Below are 15,625 nucleotides of genomic sequence, written 5' to 3'. Positions count from 1 at the left end.
TTAAGTACGAAGCAACAAACAACACCTTAAATGGCTGCCAAATTATAACTAAACTCGATACAAGCTTAAAATTCTACATAAAGCAAGAAGATGAAAGCACTAGACTAATCAATGGAATCACTTAATTATATTTTTCTGATAAAAAAAAGTTCAATTAGCATGATTCTGATTGTTGCAACTACTGTTGGCTTGATTTGAGGAAACACGAAGTGATAATGGTAATGGTTTGGGTTGCTTTTTCTAGCTATGGAAAGCTTCCCATTTCCTAGAATTCTTCAAAAATAAACTCCTCGAAAATGTGTTGATACCTTATTTGGAATATTATCAAAAAGAATCGGCTGTATTCCAATCAAAAGCGTGGTTTGACTCGAAGAAAATCATCGTTCTTCGGTGGGCAGCTTGTAGTCCTTATTATAACCTTATCGAAACCCTTTGGGGAAAAATGGAACGTAAGATTTACGCAAAAAAGTGTCAATTCCAAATTTCCAAGGTAAAGTACCTCAAAGCATGCATAAAGAAATACTGGGAACTAATCGAAAAAAACCCCATAAATACCTTGTTGGTTCAATGCCCAAGTGAATATTCGAAATCATTACGAATAAAGGGAGAGCTACCTATTTCATATAAATTTAATTATTTTTTATTATTTTTGTAGTTGTTATTGTTTTTTAATATTATTGTTATTGTGCTGCGGCAAGTCAAGTAAGATAGAAACATACCTTGTAAGTTGTAGTACCACGAAAAGAAGTTATGCAGCAAAGTGATCATTACGGCAGCATGGATTTCTGCTATAAGACTTCTATTGCTAGACTTTTCATGAAGTTACCTCCATGTACTGCATGTAGGTCGACACGCTGCCTCATCTCGAAAGATTATTTAAATTAAAATTGTATAAAATGCACGCCAAGCAATATGTATCTAACTTAATAACGGGCACAACGATATGAAACTGAAAACAATTGACATATTTTACTCATCAAACGGATTTGACTCAACCACACACCTCACGACACACGGTTTAAACCATAGAAAAATCGTACAAAATTGTCAGCCCGTTGTGTCGCGTACATTGTTGTCGATTTTCATTATGCAGAAAGGAAGAAAACTGTAACAATTTCAATTACACACCACAACAACTTCCTTACCAAGGGCTTTTCCTTGTAGCACGTCTGATGTTATACCTTTATGCAAAGGCGAACGCGTGTTCCAATGCAATACGACACTGCCGGGACGGAATTTCGCCAGGAATGAATAACGCTTATTAAATTGCATACGTGCACACGGCGAACGGATTTACCGTTTTGACGATGAGCCCTTCTTCTGTGTAATAGCTAAATAGCGGTAAAAATATTGTCCCCGTAATCGGTGTGCTGGAAAGGATTGGATCTCAATAAAAGGCACTGCATGCGCACTGTATACGGTTGGAGGATGGTTTCGATGCGCTGTACAAACCACGCTACAAGCCACACAAGCCACGTTTTCCTTCCGTTCGTGCATTGGACCACCCCGCATGTAAGTCATCCAACGGCATCATCTCACAATTTTCTTCGGTATGTGTGTTTGGCCAGATTGAAGTCAATTCACTCAACACGGTTGTACATTATTGGAAATTTAATAATGTTTTCCCTGGCACAAGATGGCGTGCAGGAAGAGGAGTGAACGAGAGAATAAGAGAATGGGAGCGAGAAATCGAATATATTGAAGGGAATTGAGTTTTCTTTTCGGATTCAACCTTTTCCTCTGATAGCTGAGCTGGCTGGGAACGTTGGTATACAGTGCGTCCCAGCAAAAGGATGTTCCATTTGCTTTAACCAAGTAAGTAAGGATGATTTTAAATAAAAAGCGATAAATTTGACCTTAAAAGGCAATCAAAAATCTGACAAGCAAATTTAAGTAGAAAATAATTTTTCAAAATAAAATTAATAATAATTTAAAATTAACTTGATAAAATTATAAACAAATCCTACTATTTACAAAGTAAAATTTTAAATAAGTCAGTTAAAAAACATTTTCTCTCATTTCGTTCAGCACTGTACCGATTCGGTTCAACCTACCAATTGATCTGCCCCGAAGGTGCTTGGATGTGCTTACTTTTCTCCGGCGCTGCAAAGCGATTCAGCGAATGCTCTGCCGACGAAAGGACACCCGCAAGCCAACCCAATCCCAATCGTAAGGATACATATTGGGTGAAGTCAAATAAAAATTCAAAATTGAGTGAAATGAACCTTAAAAGCTTTGCTTCACCTCAAGGTATACTGGTGAAATATGCCACTTCATAAGAATGCGAATCCCTTCCCATGGGATCCGTTGTGCTTGCTCTCTTCAGCATCGCTTTCTTCCCTTCTACCACTATTCTGCCATCTTCTTACAGTCGATCGTCTTATCGTAAGGGCTTTGAAAAGTGGAACTGCGATTGACACAGCGCCGTATATAAGACCATCGGAAACGGTGGTCCTGATCCGTCTGCTACCGCCAGCAATCGTAAAGGTGAAAATTTTTAATAAAATAAAGATTTTCTACACCTTGCACCCGGCACATCCCAAGACATTTTGAGCCGGACGGATAATCACCGGAAGTTGGGGCTGCCACGTGAAATAAAATCGTTATTCCAATAAGCCCAGAGGATTAACCTGCTGGTGGAAAGCATTGCCGCTTACGCTTCCCATTACACTCAGCCGCTCTCCCACTCACACACCAGTATTGTAACCTTTTGAATTCGATTATTTCCCTTTAATCTCTATCGAAAACCTTACTCACTGAAGCAGATTCCCGAGACGGGTGATTCTTGATCTTCTATCCAACACTTCATCCGAAACTTTGGTAGTGAAGGAACATTTATTCTACGGATTGTCCCCGCTACTTTGCAAATAAATGAGTCGAAATTTGACATTCATCTTGCTAGTTATGGGCCTGACGTTGGCAGGGAATCCCTTCCCTGCCAACCCTTCGAAGTGTTGTTTCGTTTTGCTGGGGTGGAATTGTTTACCGGAAGGATCAGAAACCAATTTATTGGTGAACAGTAATTTAATGACAGTTTTTGTGACTACACTCATAATGCATACATTCACTACACAATTCATGGAACATAACGCAATTTGAAGGATAGATAACAGCAAGAGTTAAGGTAACGAAAACTGTGAACAAAATGCGCTATATTCTATGAGTAAATGATTTTTTTTCATGCGCAAATTGATCCTGCAATTACTTTAGTCTTTTAGAAGAATTTAGAAATAACTTAATAAGTACTTAAGCACTTAATAAATGGTCACACTTTTGAAATCCTTCAAAAATTCACCTACAGGCTATGGCAGGCTCTACTGGGTGCTGGCAGTCAATCAATTATCATACAACCTTAGCAAGCTTCTCAACTCAATACACGTAACACGACGGCGAAATTGGGACTGTTTGTAACCTTAATAGTCCCAGTACTCTCATACGCTGCTGAGACATCCAAACCCTACCCAAAACAACGAGCTCTCTTGGCAAGGTACATGAGCAAAGGTACTCAGAAGGATTTTTGACCACATATGTGTGGAAGGGTAATGGAGGTGCTGTTACAATGACGAGCTCTACGCTAGACCATAAGTGATAGTGATTTTTTTTTTTCGTTTATTTATAGAGGCTTTGAGTCTTAGAGACTACATTCGCCTCTCTACTGTATAAAAAATGATGGTTTAATCTAATACAAAACTATGGCATATGTGGCTTAAGAATTATGGAAAACTATTAAACTATTAAACTATGGAAACTATAATGGCATATGGTATCGTATAAGTTTGAACTATTGCTTAAATTTCTTTGTATAAATTACTGATGTGTAAAAATCTAATGAGGCGGTTCTGCTGAAGTTTGTCGGATGATAGGATTGTCGTGAAATCAGTTTCTAGTTGGCAGGTGGCTCGGTGTGTCGTATATCCATGGCAATCGGTGAGGATGTGGCAGACGGTGATGTCAACACCACAGAAGCTGCAGAATGGAGGACTGGATTTTTTTAGGAGGTAGGAGTGTGTAAGGCGGGTATGACCTATACGAAGGCGGGAAAGGTCTCGTTGGATGTGGCTGGATTCGGTATCTTCCCATGAAGAGGTGTTGTACTTGATAGAACGGAGTTTGTTGCTGAGGTCTAGGTCTAGGTGACGGAGCCGACCATCGCTAGCAAGTTGGTCGGCTTTCTCGTTTCCCTTGATTCCGGAATGACCCGGATTCCAACAGAAAACGACTGTCGGGGATGCAGGTATCGAGTCTAGGAGCTGGATGTGGGGGTCTTTGGAGTTGCCGTGTTCCAGGGCAGCCAGAACACTGGCACTGTCGCTGAAGATGACGTTCGGTCGGTCAGTCTGTAGTCCTTCGTCGGCGGCTAGTTGAATTGCTATCGCTTCGGCGGAAACGATGGAGGTGTGATTAGGAAGTTTGATGGATAAGTGATAGTGATGAATTTCGTTGCGAACCTGTTAAGATCGTTCCGTTCCTACAAATAAATTTACAAAGTAGATTTTTTGCACCTGCATTTAGCAATGCAAAATAGGTTCTCCCATCTCTTTTTTACTGCCGAAATTGCATTATATTAGCTTGCAATTCTTGCAAGTATTTTTTCTATTTTTTGTTTGTAGAAAAAAATGTTTGAAAATTTTATTTTTGAGGAACTTGCGGCGCTCTCTTCTCTTCTTGCTTAGTCAGTCCTCACCGTTTTGAAGACCGCCGCCGCTGTCGCCTACACCACCGACCCACCCTAAGCAAGTGCTCTCTAGGCGGCGCTCTCTAGGCAGTCTAAAACGGCAGTCCTTGGATCCATGGCATTGATTTGTAGATGAGAAGACTAACATGAAAGCTTCTGCACTATAGACATTGGGTCACTTTTCATGTTTCATTTGCAAGGTTCAAAGAACCTACCAGGATCGTTTCATTCATTTCAAAAATGGCACATTCACATCACTAGTAAGCGGATTCGCGCATTTCTCCACCAGGTCCACCAGAAGACCGCGAAGTAAGTAAATACATAGTCTTAACTAACAAACATAAGGTACTTTATGCTGTTGAGTGAACTGAGATGTACATGAACTACGTGAAACAAACAGATGAATAAAACAGTAATAAATCGTAGGCTAAGCGAGCAAAGCATAACTCAATTATCACAAGCTAACCTATCACTTATCACAAAATATTCAACATATAAATTAGTGACACATATGTACAAACAACTGTAATTAGTTTTTGGACATATTAAATCGCTTCATTCATAGTTTCAACATAAATCATTATTGTATACTTTCATCTTATTCTCTTTTAACAAACAAGCGAAAACAACGAGTCCAATTGCTATTGTCAACGGAACTTACCACTATAAAACCCTTTTCATTTTTTACACCACGTCCAGACTTTTCCCCGCTTCCGTCGGGCACCCATCCCTTGCTCTCACCCTCCCAATTTTGCCGGTAAAACAAATAACTATGACTTCATCAGTCATTGAAGCAACATGCTTTTTTATCTCATATTATTCACACAATAATGCCTCCAATCTTCTGCTTCAACTCGTCTCGTGCATTATGCTTTGAAATGGATATGTTTTTGACATTCACCGTCCACCACCGCTCAACTCTCTTCCTCGAAAGGAACCTAGTGCAACTATCATGCTCCCGGTAAGCAGAGCAGATCGGGGCGAGACATGGCCTGGTAGTGTGCATCGATGTCCTGCTGATTTTTCCATTATTTTTTATTATCATCATCAGTTTATTAATTGAAAAACTTTTTAACTTCTCATCGTTTTTACTCCTTTTCTGCTACAGCACAGTGTGGTTTGTGCATCGCTTGCATTAATGTGCTAGTGAGATATGTATTTTCCATCGGAAGCAGACAACTCCAGCTCCTGGTCCAGCATCCACCATCCCCATCCGGTGGTTTAATAAGCCGGTTAGTTTGAAAAACCCTCCCGCTAGCGGCCATAATTATCCACAGTCAGTTCCAAAACGGTAGCCGCGGTGGACAGGTGCAAAGAGGGCATCAAATTATCCTTTGTGTGTGTGTCATGAAAACAAATCGCAATTCGCAACGACACAACTCGACATTATCATGGTTCCAGCTCCGAAGCACAAAAACACACCCTCAGAAAATGGGATGGTAGCTAAATTAAACCACATCATCCTTATGCCCATAATTCCAAGCTTTGGGGAAGCCTCAAGATTGTTGCTCTAAATGTCAACTGTTGTACACTGGGAACATGCGGGGAGGGGTCCCTGGGTGCTGATGTTCGTCCGGCTTTCTCGGTTCCCCCTACACTCTGTCCGCACGTCATGATGCTGCCCTGGCATCGATATCACTGGTAATATGGTCGTCTTCGGGGAAGCCTTTGTCGTTGTCGTACTCGTCATCCTTCGCGTCATTCGCATAATAACTTAAGCAATTTAATTTCTTTTGTTCTCTCTTCCAACCTCTTTCTCTTCCTCACTATGGCTCTCCAAGAGTGCGGTGGAGGAAGACAGGCTGGAGCGAACTCCTAACCAGACACAAAAGCAAGGGCAGCACGGTCAAACGTCTAAACCTTCTGGCGCTTGCTAGCCTCACTACAAAAAAGAGGACACTGTGGCAAAGCTAGCGAAATAATCTCCTTCCCGGTGGGAAGACAATTTTTCACATTTTCTTTTCATGTCAGCACATCCGGCTATGGCTAAGGTGTGGGGAGCATGAGTAGAAGAAGATCGTCCAGAGTAACCGTGTCTTTTTGTGTGTGTGTGTCACCCCGATTGTACCGACGCGATGGATCTGTCCCGTGAAGGATCTTTGTTTTTCGCACCGAGAGGCTTTGCGGAAGGAACCCAATCGACAGTGCAGTCATGCGGGACACGGTCCTTACGGACGACGTAACGGAACCACTTCTCTGTTCGTCCCCGGCCACTCACCACTGCCTGGCAGGGCCTGTCGGTGGAAATGTTTCATTTTCATTTATTTATTGACCCAGAGCGGCCCAGAGTGAGCGAGCACGGCAATTACGCTAACCTTTTTGGTCGATTTTCCTGATGAGGTTATTTATGAGTTTTTATCTAGCTGAACGGGGCGGAAACGGTGCCGAGCGCTGCAAACGGGAAGCTGTTGAAATTTGCCCTCATTTTACACTCAATTTTTCCTCAAAAGTTATTAATTTCTACCATTTGCTACTTGCGGTTCCTTACCCCACAAGGTCCCTTTTTTGAAATTGTGTGGACAGTATCAGTCGGTTTAGTGTTGGAGTACGCCATCCATCCGGTACGGACCGAACGGAAACGCTTTGTTGGTACCGATTTCCATTTTACAGAACACTTACCTGCAGCGAAGGCATGGCTGTTTTCTAGTCGGCGGAGAAACGCCAAGGGATGGTTTCATATTTATGTACATAAGGGACGTGGATGGAAGGTGAACATAGATTCCGCACATAGTTTCGCATGAATTAGTTGCGAGTCCTTTGTAATGGATTTCAATTAGTGCTCCTGCAATCATCCGAAGTAGTTGACAGGTTTGTAATTTTCTTCCTTTCAATGTTCCTTTTGAAGGCGCACGATGTATCAACCGGTAGCAAGGTTGGTGAGGATGGTTCTAAAACATTCAATCAAATTTCAAATACACCATTTCTGATTCGCTTTAAAGCAAGCTAAAAAACTGGTATCATTGAAGTAGTAGTTGAAGCAAAAGTAGTGAAGATCTAGTAGAAAATATGAAACAGAAAGAAAGTTTAAAGGGAAAATGAAAAATAAGGAAAACTATCAGAACAAATACGATGGTGGAAAGATTGCCTTTTAGTTCTGCGCCATTTATTGGTGGATCACAAAGTATCTATTTACAAGTATCAATCACGAAAGCCTTTATAAATTAATGCAAAATTGTAACATTCCATGCATTTTAAAAGTAATGTTATTGATTGGATAAATTCTCACAATGTTTTAAATATAATTTTAAAGATGTTTGAAAAACTATTCAATTGTTTTAGTAATTGCTGTTTCGGGAATTTATATATTGCATACTTTAAGATGGCTTTTGTTGTGTAACATCCGTAACTAATTGTATCCCACGATCTCTGAAACCTGCTGACATTTTCTTTTCCGGAAGGCCATTGGCACACTGCAATGGATACTGAATGCGCACGACGATAACCCTTGTGAACGATCATACGACGTTAAACATTCCAGTTCTCGTCCGACCACCAAAGTTAAGCAACAATCAGCTTGGATAATATTTTGCTGGCTAATCTGGGGGCTGAGTGATTAAGGGCTTGTCCTATAGTAGATGCGACAATTGCGCCAGTCTTAACACGGGAAGACCTGACCTGATCTATCGAATTACGTGGTACCAATGAGTCTAGTAAACCATTCACTGACCAGCGTGACCCTAGTAGGCCATTTAGCCAAAAAGAAAAAGACTGATTGTCAGAACCAGATGTCAGAATTTTGATATACACGAAGATTTGCTACACGGGACTAATATTTAGTTCCGATCGATGGCTTATATATGGGTTTATAAGCTCCCACTTACGGGGATCTTCCTTGTATGAATGTTCAAAGAATCCTCTTTCGTTAGGTGTGTTTAAAGTTTAAAGAAACCATATAGTGGTTTGTCGGTTTTAGCATTAAATTGCATAATTTCAGGCGCAAAACTAATGTTTACATCGAGCGAAACCAATGTATGCGCCCAAATGTAGGCTATACTTTAGTGTTTTGTGTGATTTGAATGATCACTGATATGCCAGTGGTGAATGGTGTAACAACAAACGTATAATCTTACCAAATTTAGGTTTAATCAACGGCCTAAATTAAACGTTTGACCTAACGAAGTGGAAATTACTGGACACTCTATGTTAGTATATAAAAAAATATATTATTTAAAGGAATTCTTATGGCTTTCTCTATCCCAAATTGCTAGTTGAGCAATGCACTGCAAAATTTATCAGAAATGATCTGTTTATAATGCAAGACATGTTCCACATTTTTGAATTTAAGTGTGATCATTCCCAAAATAGCCTCCTTTTCATCCACACATAAATAAGTCACTATTCGCAGGTCAAACACCGTTCGATGATTCCTAAAGTATATTTTCACAAAATACCTCAGCTCATTCCATGCCTTTGCACTGTATAGCTTGATCGTGATTTAACGGGAAAAATAAACAGAAAATAAAATTAATTATTCTATAAAACAAAACTGCTGAAGAATGTTCTTATAACCACCAAATAAAACCCACGATCCGGAGCTCCTTTGATCCTCGCTTTGCGTATCCTCTACAGCCATAGCAGACTTCTTTCTGCTCCCCTCCAAGGGCGAGAGGGACAGGTAATTCGTGTGCAATTTATTTAGTTTCAGCTGGATTTTAGATACCTAAATTATCCCAGCTTCAACTTTCACGTGCACAACATGACCGTTTTCCAACGCGGCGCGCCATTTGCTGCCCCACGAGGTTACTTGTCCCTTGTCCAACGCCAGCTTTTGTACATTCTGGCTACAAAATTGGTATATACGTAGAATGGTATCAAAGGAAGCAGCGAAACCCTTTTCTCCTATCTTCTAGATGTTCCGGTTCCGCTCGCGCCGAGCCAGCCGGGTCGGTGTTTGGCGTTTGAGAGCCATTTTTTAAACTTTCTCCAATCTGTTTGATTTTGTGGCCGCTTTCCCGGTGACGATGAGCACCGATACGAAAATGCCGGTGACGCCACCATCCTGGCTGGCGGGTGGATAACGCTGAAAAAGACGATAGAAGGTAGAATTTAATTAAAATTTGTTTTAGCTCTCCACTCTGTTTGCCGTTGGTTGGCTTATTCACCTCGGTACACTGCGGTAGGATGAATTCCGGAACACCACGGAAGGTGTGCGGGGGGAGCAGGAACAGTGGGCGGGAGTTAAGCACCTCAATCAAAACTGTTCCCTGGGCTGGTAAATTTAAAATTAACTTAATGCTTCACTTCAATCCAAATTAATTGCTGCAGTACGAAGAGATCACACTATTTGCTCTGACCCCGTCGCCAAGCTGGTACGAGCACGCACTTCATTAATGTTTCGTTTGCCTTTACACGGGTCTTTTTATTATTTTAAACAATTTTAAACGGAAGGACGATTTTGAGGGGAAAATAAAATTATTTTCTTTCTTTTTATTAATCGTTTTCCTTTATCACGTGTTGTTGCTTAATCACTTACAATAAATTGTTCCAAAACTCTTAAAATCGTTCTTTAAACAGAAAAATATCATCCCTCTACCTCACTCACTGAGCTCGCTCATAACGCTGTAGCTTATTTAACCAACCTGTGCACAAAAAATCTCATTTACTAGTCACAATTTTTGGACAACCTTGTTAATTTTCACAAATAGTTATAGCGTGTTGCGTGCAAATCGCACTGATGCAACGGATGGCCGCACAACAAGGCACCAAATATCACTAGGACGTAAGCGAGTTTCAAATATGACCTCCACTGAAGATTGATTATTGTTTGACTCTTTTCCAAAATTGGATTCCTTCTAAGGTTGCAGATAGTTAAGACCCTGCAGATGTCCCTCGTCGCGCTGCTGCTGGTAGGCAAGTCGCTCGTGGTGTTTGCCATCGATGCCGAGACCAAGCCGTTCGATCACTTTTTCGCCACGGTATCCGTGAAGCTGGAAAAATACAACACTGGATGAGGATCATGTAGGCTGCATGTGTCAAGTGTTCAAACTGATCATCATCAAAGCTAAACACATCGCAGCCACAGTACTTAACCACACCTCGTTTAATCACATACTGTTCACGCAATTTGCAAGCGAAATGCGCATAAATTGTCTATGATCAGTCGTTTCCAGCCTGATCTTCACTAACTACCACGAACCGGTACTGGATGTGAAGGTATTGAGCCGCGTCAAAGCTTACGCAATATAATAAGACAAGACACAAGATGCAGCTGAGCACTTCGGCCACAACTTGAACCACTTTAAGTCAAAGCTAGTTATATTCACTAAACCTCACATATCTTACGCTCTTCTCGATACTAACCTCATAGTATAGCTCTCTTCGTTTTTTGCTTATCTCCGGATCGAAGTCATACTCCTCCGTTTTGTGAATCAGCGGAATGCCTGCGACGTTATTTTGGATAAAATCCGTCAACAACCTTACCACGGTTGCCTCAACTCGATGTTCCACCGACGCCAATAGAATGACTATGCACATCTACATAATAAATGAAGAAAAACACTATAAAAACGATTTCTTATAGGCTAAACCAAGCCATCGTTTGTAGCACTTACAGCAATAGCTAATTTGGTCATGGTTTTGCTACAACTTTGCACCTTAGAAAGTACGAAACACAAACTAACAAACCACACACACAGAACATAAAGCTCGTACTGTGGAGCCGTAATCGTTTCTTGCCAGTAGTACACCCTCGAAATCTTAGTTCAGTGCTCCCACCCAGTCTTAGTAAGCTCGACAAACCGATCGTAGTAAGGGTGGAAATTCCGCACCGCCACAGACACAGAGCTCCACTCTCGCTTGTTTTCGTTCTCAAGCGTAATGCAACCTGCCGCATACGAGCTGCATTGCACCGAAACCGGTCGATTGGATTTGTTAACTTCAACACTGCCAACGATCGCACTACGAAACGATCGTCTAACCATACAAAAACGACGAGGAAATTCACACCGGAGTTTTCCTCGAAATCCACTTCCCTGTACAGCTTAAACCCAACAAACAGTTGAATGCGTACGCGGAACAAGCCCAATAAAGTCCCTCCTACTGTTGGCTGCGAACGAGCGAACTGCACCACGCTACGGTTCGCTTGATTGTGGGGCAGACGATTAAATCATCTTCAGCCCGTAACATACGGCAGCCCAAACCGATGCCAGCCCCATGAAAGATGATGAACCAACAGCAGGAAAAAACTGAATCTATTTGCGGGACACTCGATCGATGGTTTGGGCTGTTTAGGCACTAGGTGACCTACACTCGGCATTGAGTGTGATGATCGCAATTGAACATTTGACCCAATTTTACAAAGCCCAAGAGAGATCCACTAACGATGAAATTGTTGTAGATATGAGACGTTTTGTTCCGGAATTATTTGGCAAAGCTTATAGAGATTTTTTTTATGAAACAGTCACACGTAACGTAAGTGGTCCGGTTCGTGTAAATGAATAAATAATACAAAATAAATTATCTTTTGATTTTTTTATTATAAAACACTTAAAGCTTTGTAAATTTAAATGAAAAGTGCACATGAAATTGCAGTTGTGATAGTATATTTATAAAGTTTTTTTATTAAAATATAAAACATCTACACGGTTCACACAAAAAAACGGACTAGGATAAAATAATTAAAACAACAACTTCGAATCGCCTTCAACGGTGATGCAATTTTATTTCGAATCTCGTTCAACCCTGAACCGACCTACGACCGCTCTTCGCATGTGATCTGTGTCACAAGCTCACAAACCGATGCCCTCCTTGTAATGGTATAGATGCTTCACATTTCCTTAAACTCACCTTACCATCTGCACGCCTGCCGTTTAGTGTTTTGTGTAATGATTTGGATGATTAATTGTTTGACATTCAGCTGAGAGACATGGTCAGGGGAAGAAAAAAAAATTAAAACCTAGTTAAAGGTCGTCTATTTGATCGTGAAAGACATGAAAGTTATTTACTCTCAAAAATTGTCTTTAATGGTTTCGAAATTTAATTTGTTGATTTAAAGCATACATTATTGGATCCTTTTTATCTATTCATCTGGTTCCTGCTAATCCTCCGAAGCTACTTACATGTACCTTAAATCTTTAATTGCATTCGCTTATGGTAAAACAATCAAACTCAACGCTAACCTTCACTGGATATGAGCTCAGCCTCCAAAATGAATGGTGAGCAAGCAACGATCACGGCGTAGATCATACAACTGGCTGCTGAAGCACGTGCGTAAGCTAAGCACCTGCTGGTCATCACGTTTTTCGACTTGTCGTATCATCAAGAGCACCACTTTTTAAAGCAATGTCTTACCAAGCGCTTATAAGAATAAAAAATAAAACAAAAATCCTCGCGCGTTCAAAGGTTCGTCGCTTGCTCGTACGACCAGTTCTTTCGTAGCGCTCGCACTTGATCGGCGCACCAATACCATCCAAATCACTCTGTCGTTGTGCCGCTGGGGATAAAGCCCGCCACATCAAAAGTGCATTAATTGCAAGAATAAAATGTTGGATGAAGGGTGTAACTTACACTCTCGAAACAAGCGTACCATGGCGTGCTGGGGGCGCATAGCATAAGCTGAGCCGAAGAGGAATCGATAGACACACTCGTACAGCAGTAGGCAAGCGTTTGTATGGGTGGTTTTTTAGTTCGGCGATCGCGATCGCGCTGTGTGTAGTATGCACTAGCATCAATTCCTACTTTCACTTTCCGCCCCTTGCTTTCCCATTTTGGACTGGAAAACATTTTACCGATGTTGTTGACGATCGTCTCGATCCGATAGCATTGCTTCCGTCATGCCCAGTTGTTTGTTGTGTTTTGAATATCGAAAAGGGAAGAAATTTCTTTTCGTTTTACTAATATTTATTTAAGATTTAAATAGAAAATTTAAATTTTCATTAAATGGTCTTACTTTTGTATGTATTTCGTCACTTACGTACACACATACGAGATTTAATTTTTTTTTAAATTTATTTTTCTAATCATTGCTAAATTACTCTCATATTGTTTCGTAGGAAAGTCTTTTCGTGAATTATTTTTCAAAAGCATTTAACATAAAATAACTAACTAAATATATCTTTGGTGGATCGATCGCACGATCTCCAGCAGTACCATATTCATGACGATCGTGCAGCGCACGAACCCAACACTCGCTTCGTATCGAACCCTCCCTTCCAAGATCTCGCGGAGTGGTAAAAACCGAAAGTACCACGCACACGACACGACGCTTCTGATCGACCTATGCTCCCACCCTCCCTGTACGGCATTCGCCTCTGCCACACTATCTTCGAAATGCGACCACCCTTGTGCCGAACGACCTGAACTACCGTCGGAACTTCAAGACGATCCATCCCCATCACTCAGTTTCTGGTGGGAAGTCTTACGTGCCGGAGGTTGCTGCTGTTGACGTTCGCTCATCGGACACGGGTTTAACCGTTCAATTGCGTACCCAAAAAAAAAACTGTGTGACCTACCTCGGGTGTGAGCGAGTGTTGTTTGTGTGCGAGTGAGAGTAAGTGCGAAGGTTGCCCCAAAACCCGCTGAAGCTCCTTCTGAATCGTAATCCCATTCGCCTAGATGACTTGTGTGTTGTTAATCTTCCAATTCCAGACCAAAAGTGCGAACTACGGTACCGACCGAGTTGAATAACTGTTTCGCGCCCCAGGAATCAAAAATTGTTTCGCGCAAAAAAATCAAGAGCTTCACACTCACAGAGCAACCACAAAAATGCATAAGTGTGTTGCATTGTGCTTTACGGTACGTATGCGGAAAAAGGAGAAATTAACGAACTGTACCGAGCCGAACGGTCTCGTAGACTGACTGACTAATCGTAGTTTGAACTGGGTCCCGGGAAAGTGTTACGCCCTTGTAAGTGATCCAACCAGGTGAAGCCGGGCTGCTAGAAAGTGGCCGAATATTCCAGAACGGGGACAGTTCATAAACAAAAAGGCAATGCGGTCGAAACTACCGTTGAGCCTGGAACTGTACCGTGGATGGCTTCACGGTGCGATAACTTTACATGGAGTCGTCCAAACGATCGGCAGTGATGCTTACCTGCAGTGCTGCACGTTTGCAGATTTCCTTGAGCGATATCCCCCACCGAACCCCACCCCACAGCAACGCCAGTGTTGCATAACCACGTGTAAAGGTGTTCGAGGGCGGTGGTATGGCTTGCCCGAGCGCGCCTATTTGCGTTTGGATGAGTGTGAAGTAAGACGAAGCCATTTGGTGGAAGGCTGTATTTGTTTCTTGTGACCTTTGCGTTTGATTAAATATTTGTTTAAAGCCTCGCACGTTGCAAATCTGTTGAATTGATTCAATTAAAATTATTGTTTAAATATTATTTCCAATTCAAAATAATTTTAAAGAACTTTTCCGAATAGCCCAAACAAATTGCACATTAAGGTTTAAAAAATAAGACTATTAACTAACGTTTATCTTAATTTACAGATTCTGGCCTTCGTGCTTGCAGTCCTTTGCCCTGTCGCACAAGCCACCCTACAACCCAAAGCTCCCAATTTCCAATATTTTGAAAGGTAAGAATTTATTTTTGTTACTCTAATTGCGATAGAAGTAAAACAAAATCACTATTTCCATCTTGTCTATTTACCAGGCCAAAGTACAGGTACCCTTACTACGATGAAAATGGAAAAGGAAAACTGCTCTACGGCTATGGAGGACCGGAACTGTATCAGTACAAAAGCTTCTCGCCTTTGGATGGCATTCATTGAGCCCAGTCCCTGCCCTTTACCGGCAGATTTTGTTGATGGGTGGCATATCGCATTAGTCCGCGATTGTTACACGCTATACCTTCTCATTGTTTCGTTTGGATAAGAACTATGATCAGGAATGCAAAACGACTTATTACTTAAGACGTGGAGGTGAACTTATATTAAGATATTAAAATAACATGTTACCAAATAATAAAACCTTCGTTTTTACACTGATTTGCTCTTTATTTTTCACGATTGAGCA

General features: G+C 41.3%; 4 protein-coding genes across 4 annotated transcripts in view; 2 read left to right on the top strand and 2 right to left on the bottom strand.

The window, feature by feature from the left end:
- The window catches only part of LOC126562565 (D-aspartate oxidase), a 199,821-nt gene that overhangs the window by 128,146 nt on the left and 56,050 nt on the right, over positions 1–15,625 (top strand). The gene's annotated exons all lie outside the window — the stretch shown is intronic.
- The window catches only part of LOC126562960 (charged multivesicular body protein 4b), a 130,014-nt gene that overhangs the window by 109,656 nt on the left and 4,733 nt on the right, over positions 1–15,625 (bottom strand). The gene's annotated exons all lie outside the window — the stretch shown is intronic.
- Positions 10,456–11,247, bottom strand: LOC126560813 (uncharacterized). The gene is made up of 3 exons (XM_050216763.1): positions 11,227–11,247; positions 10,976–11,149; positions 10,456–10,602 (listed from the first exon to the last, which is right to left on the bottom strand). Exons 1-3 carry the CDS (start codon positions 11,245–11,247, stop codon positions 10,468–10,470), a joined length of 330 nt encoding a protein of 109 aa, XP_050072720.1. The 3' UTR covers positions 10,456–10,467.
- On the top strand, positions 14,378–15,381 carry LOC126563446 (uncharacterized). Its single transcript, XM_050220092.1, has 3 exons — positions 14,378–14,407; positions 15,101–15,186; positions 15,264–15,381. Exons 1-3 carry the CDS (start codon positions 14,378–14,380, stop codon positions 15,379–15,381), a joined length of 234 nt encoding a protein of 77 aa, XP_050076049.1.

The sequence above is a fragment of the Anopheles maculipalpis genome, chromosome 3RL (genome assembly GCF_943734695.1).
Source record: "Anopheles maculipalpis chromosome 3RL, idAnoMacuDA_375_x, whole genome shotgun sequence".
NCBI classification, from domain to species: Eukaryota; Metazoa; Arthropoda; class Insecta; order Diptera; family Culicidae; genus Anopheles; species Anopheles maculipalpis.
This window is presented reverse-complemented; position numbering and strand designations above follow the sequence as displayed.

What these genes read in the sequence shown, in the direction of transcription:
- LOC126560813 (XM_050216763.1), bottom strand. Translation starts at nt 11,247, where the DNA reads ATGACCAAATTAGCTATTGCT. An exon ending in TGACCAAATTAGCTATTGCT is followed by an intron (nt 11,150 to 11,226) that starts GTAAGTGCTACA and finishes TTTATTATGTAG; the next exon opens with ATGTGCATAGTCATTCTATT. An exon ending in GAAGAGAGCTATACTATGAG is followed by an intron (nt 10,603 to 10,975) that starts GTTAGTATCGAG and finishes GTATTTTTCCAG; the next exon opens with CTTCACGGATACCGTGGCGA.
- LOC126563446 (XM_050220092.1), top strand. Translation starts at nt 14,378, where the DNA reads ATGCATAAGTGTGTTGCATTGTGCTTTACG. An exon ending in GTGTTGCATTGTGCTTTACG is followed by an intron (nt 14,408 to 15,100) that starts GTACGTATGCGG and finishes CTTAATTTACAG; the next exon opens with ATTCTGGCCTTCGTGCTTGC. An exon ending in AATTTCCAATATTTTGAAAG is followed by an intron (nt 15,187 to 15,263) that starts GTAAGAATTTAT and finishes TCTATTTACCAG; the next exon opens with GCCAAAGTACAGGTACCCTT.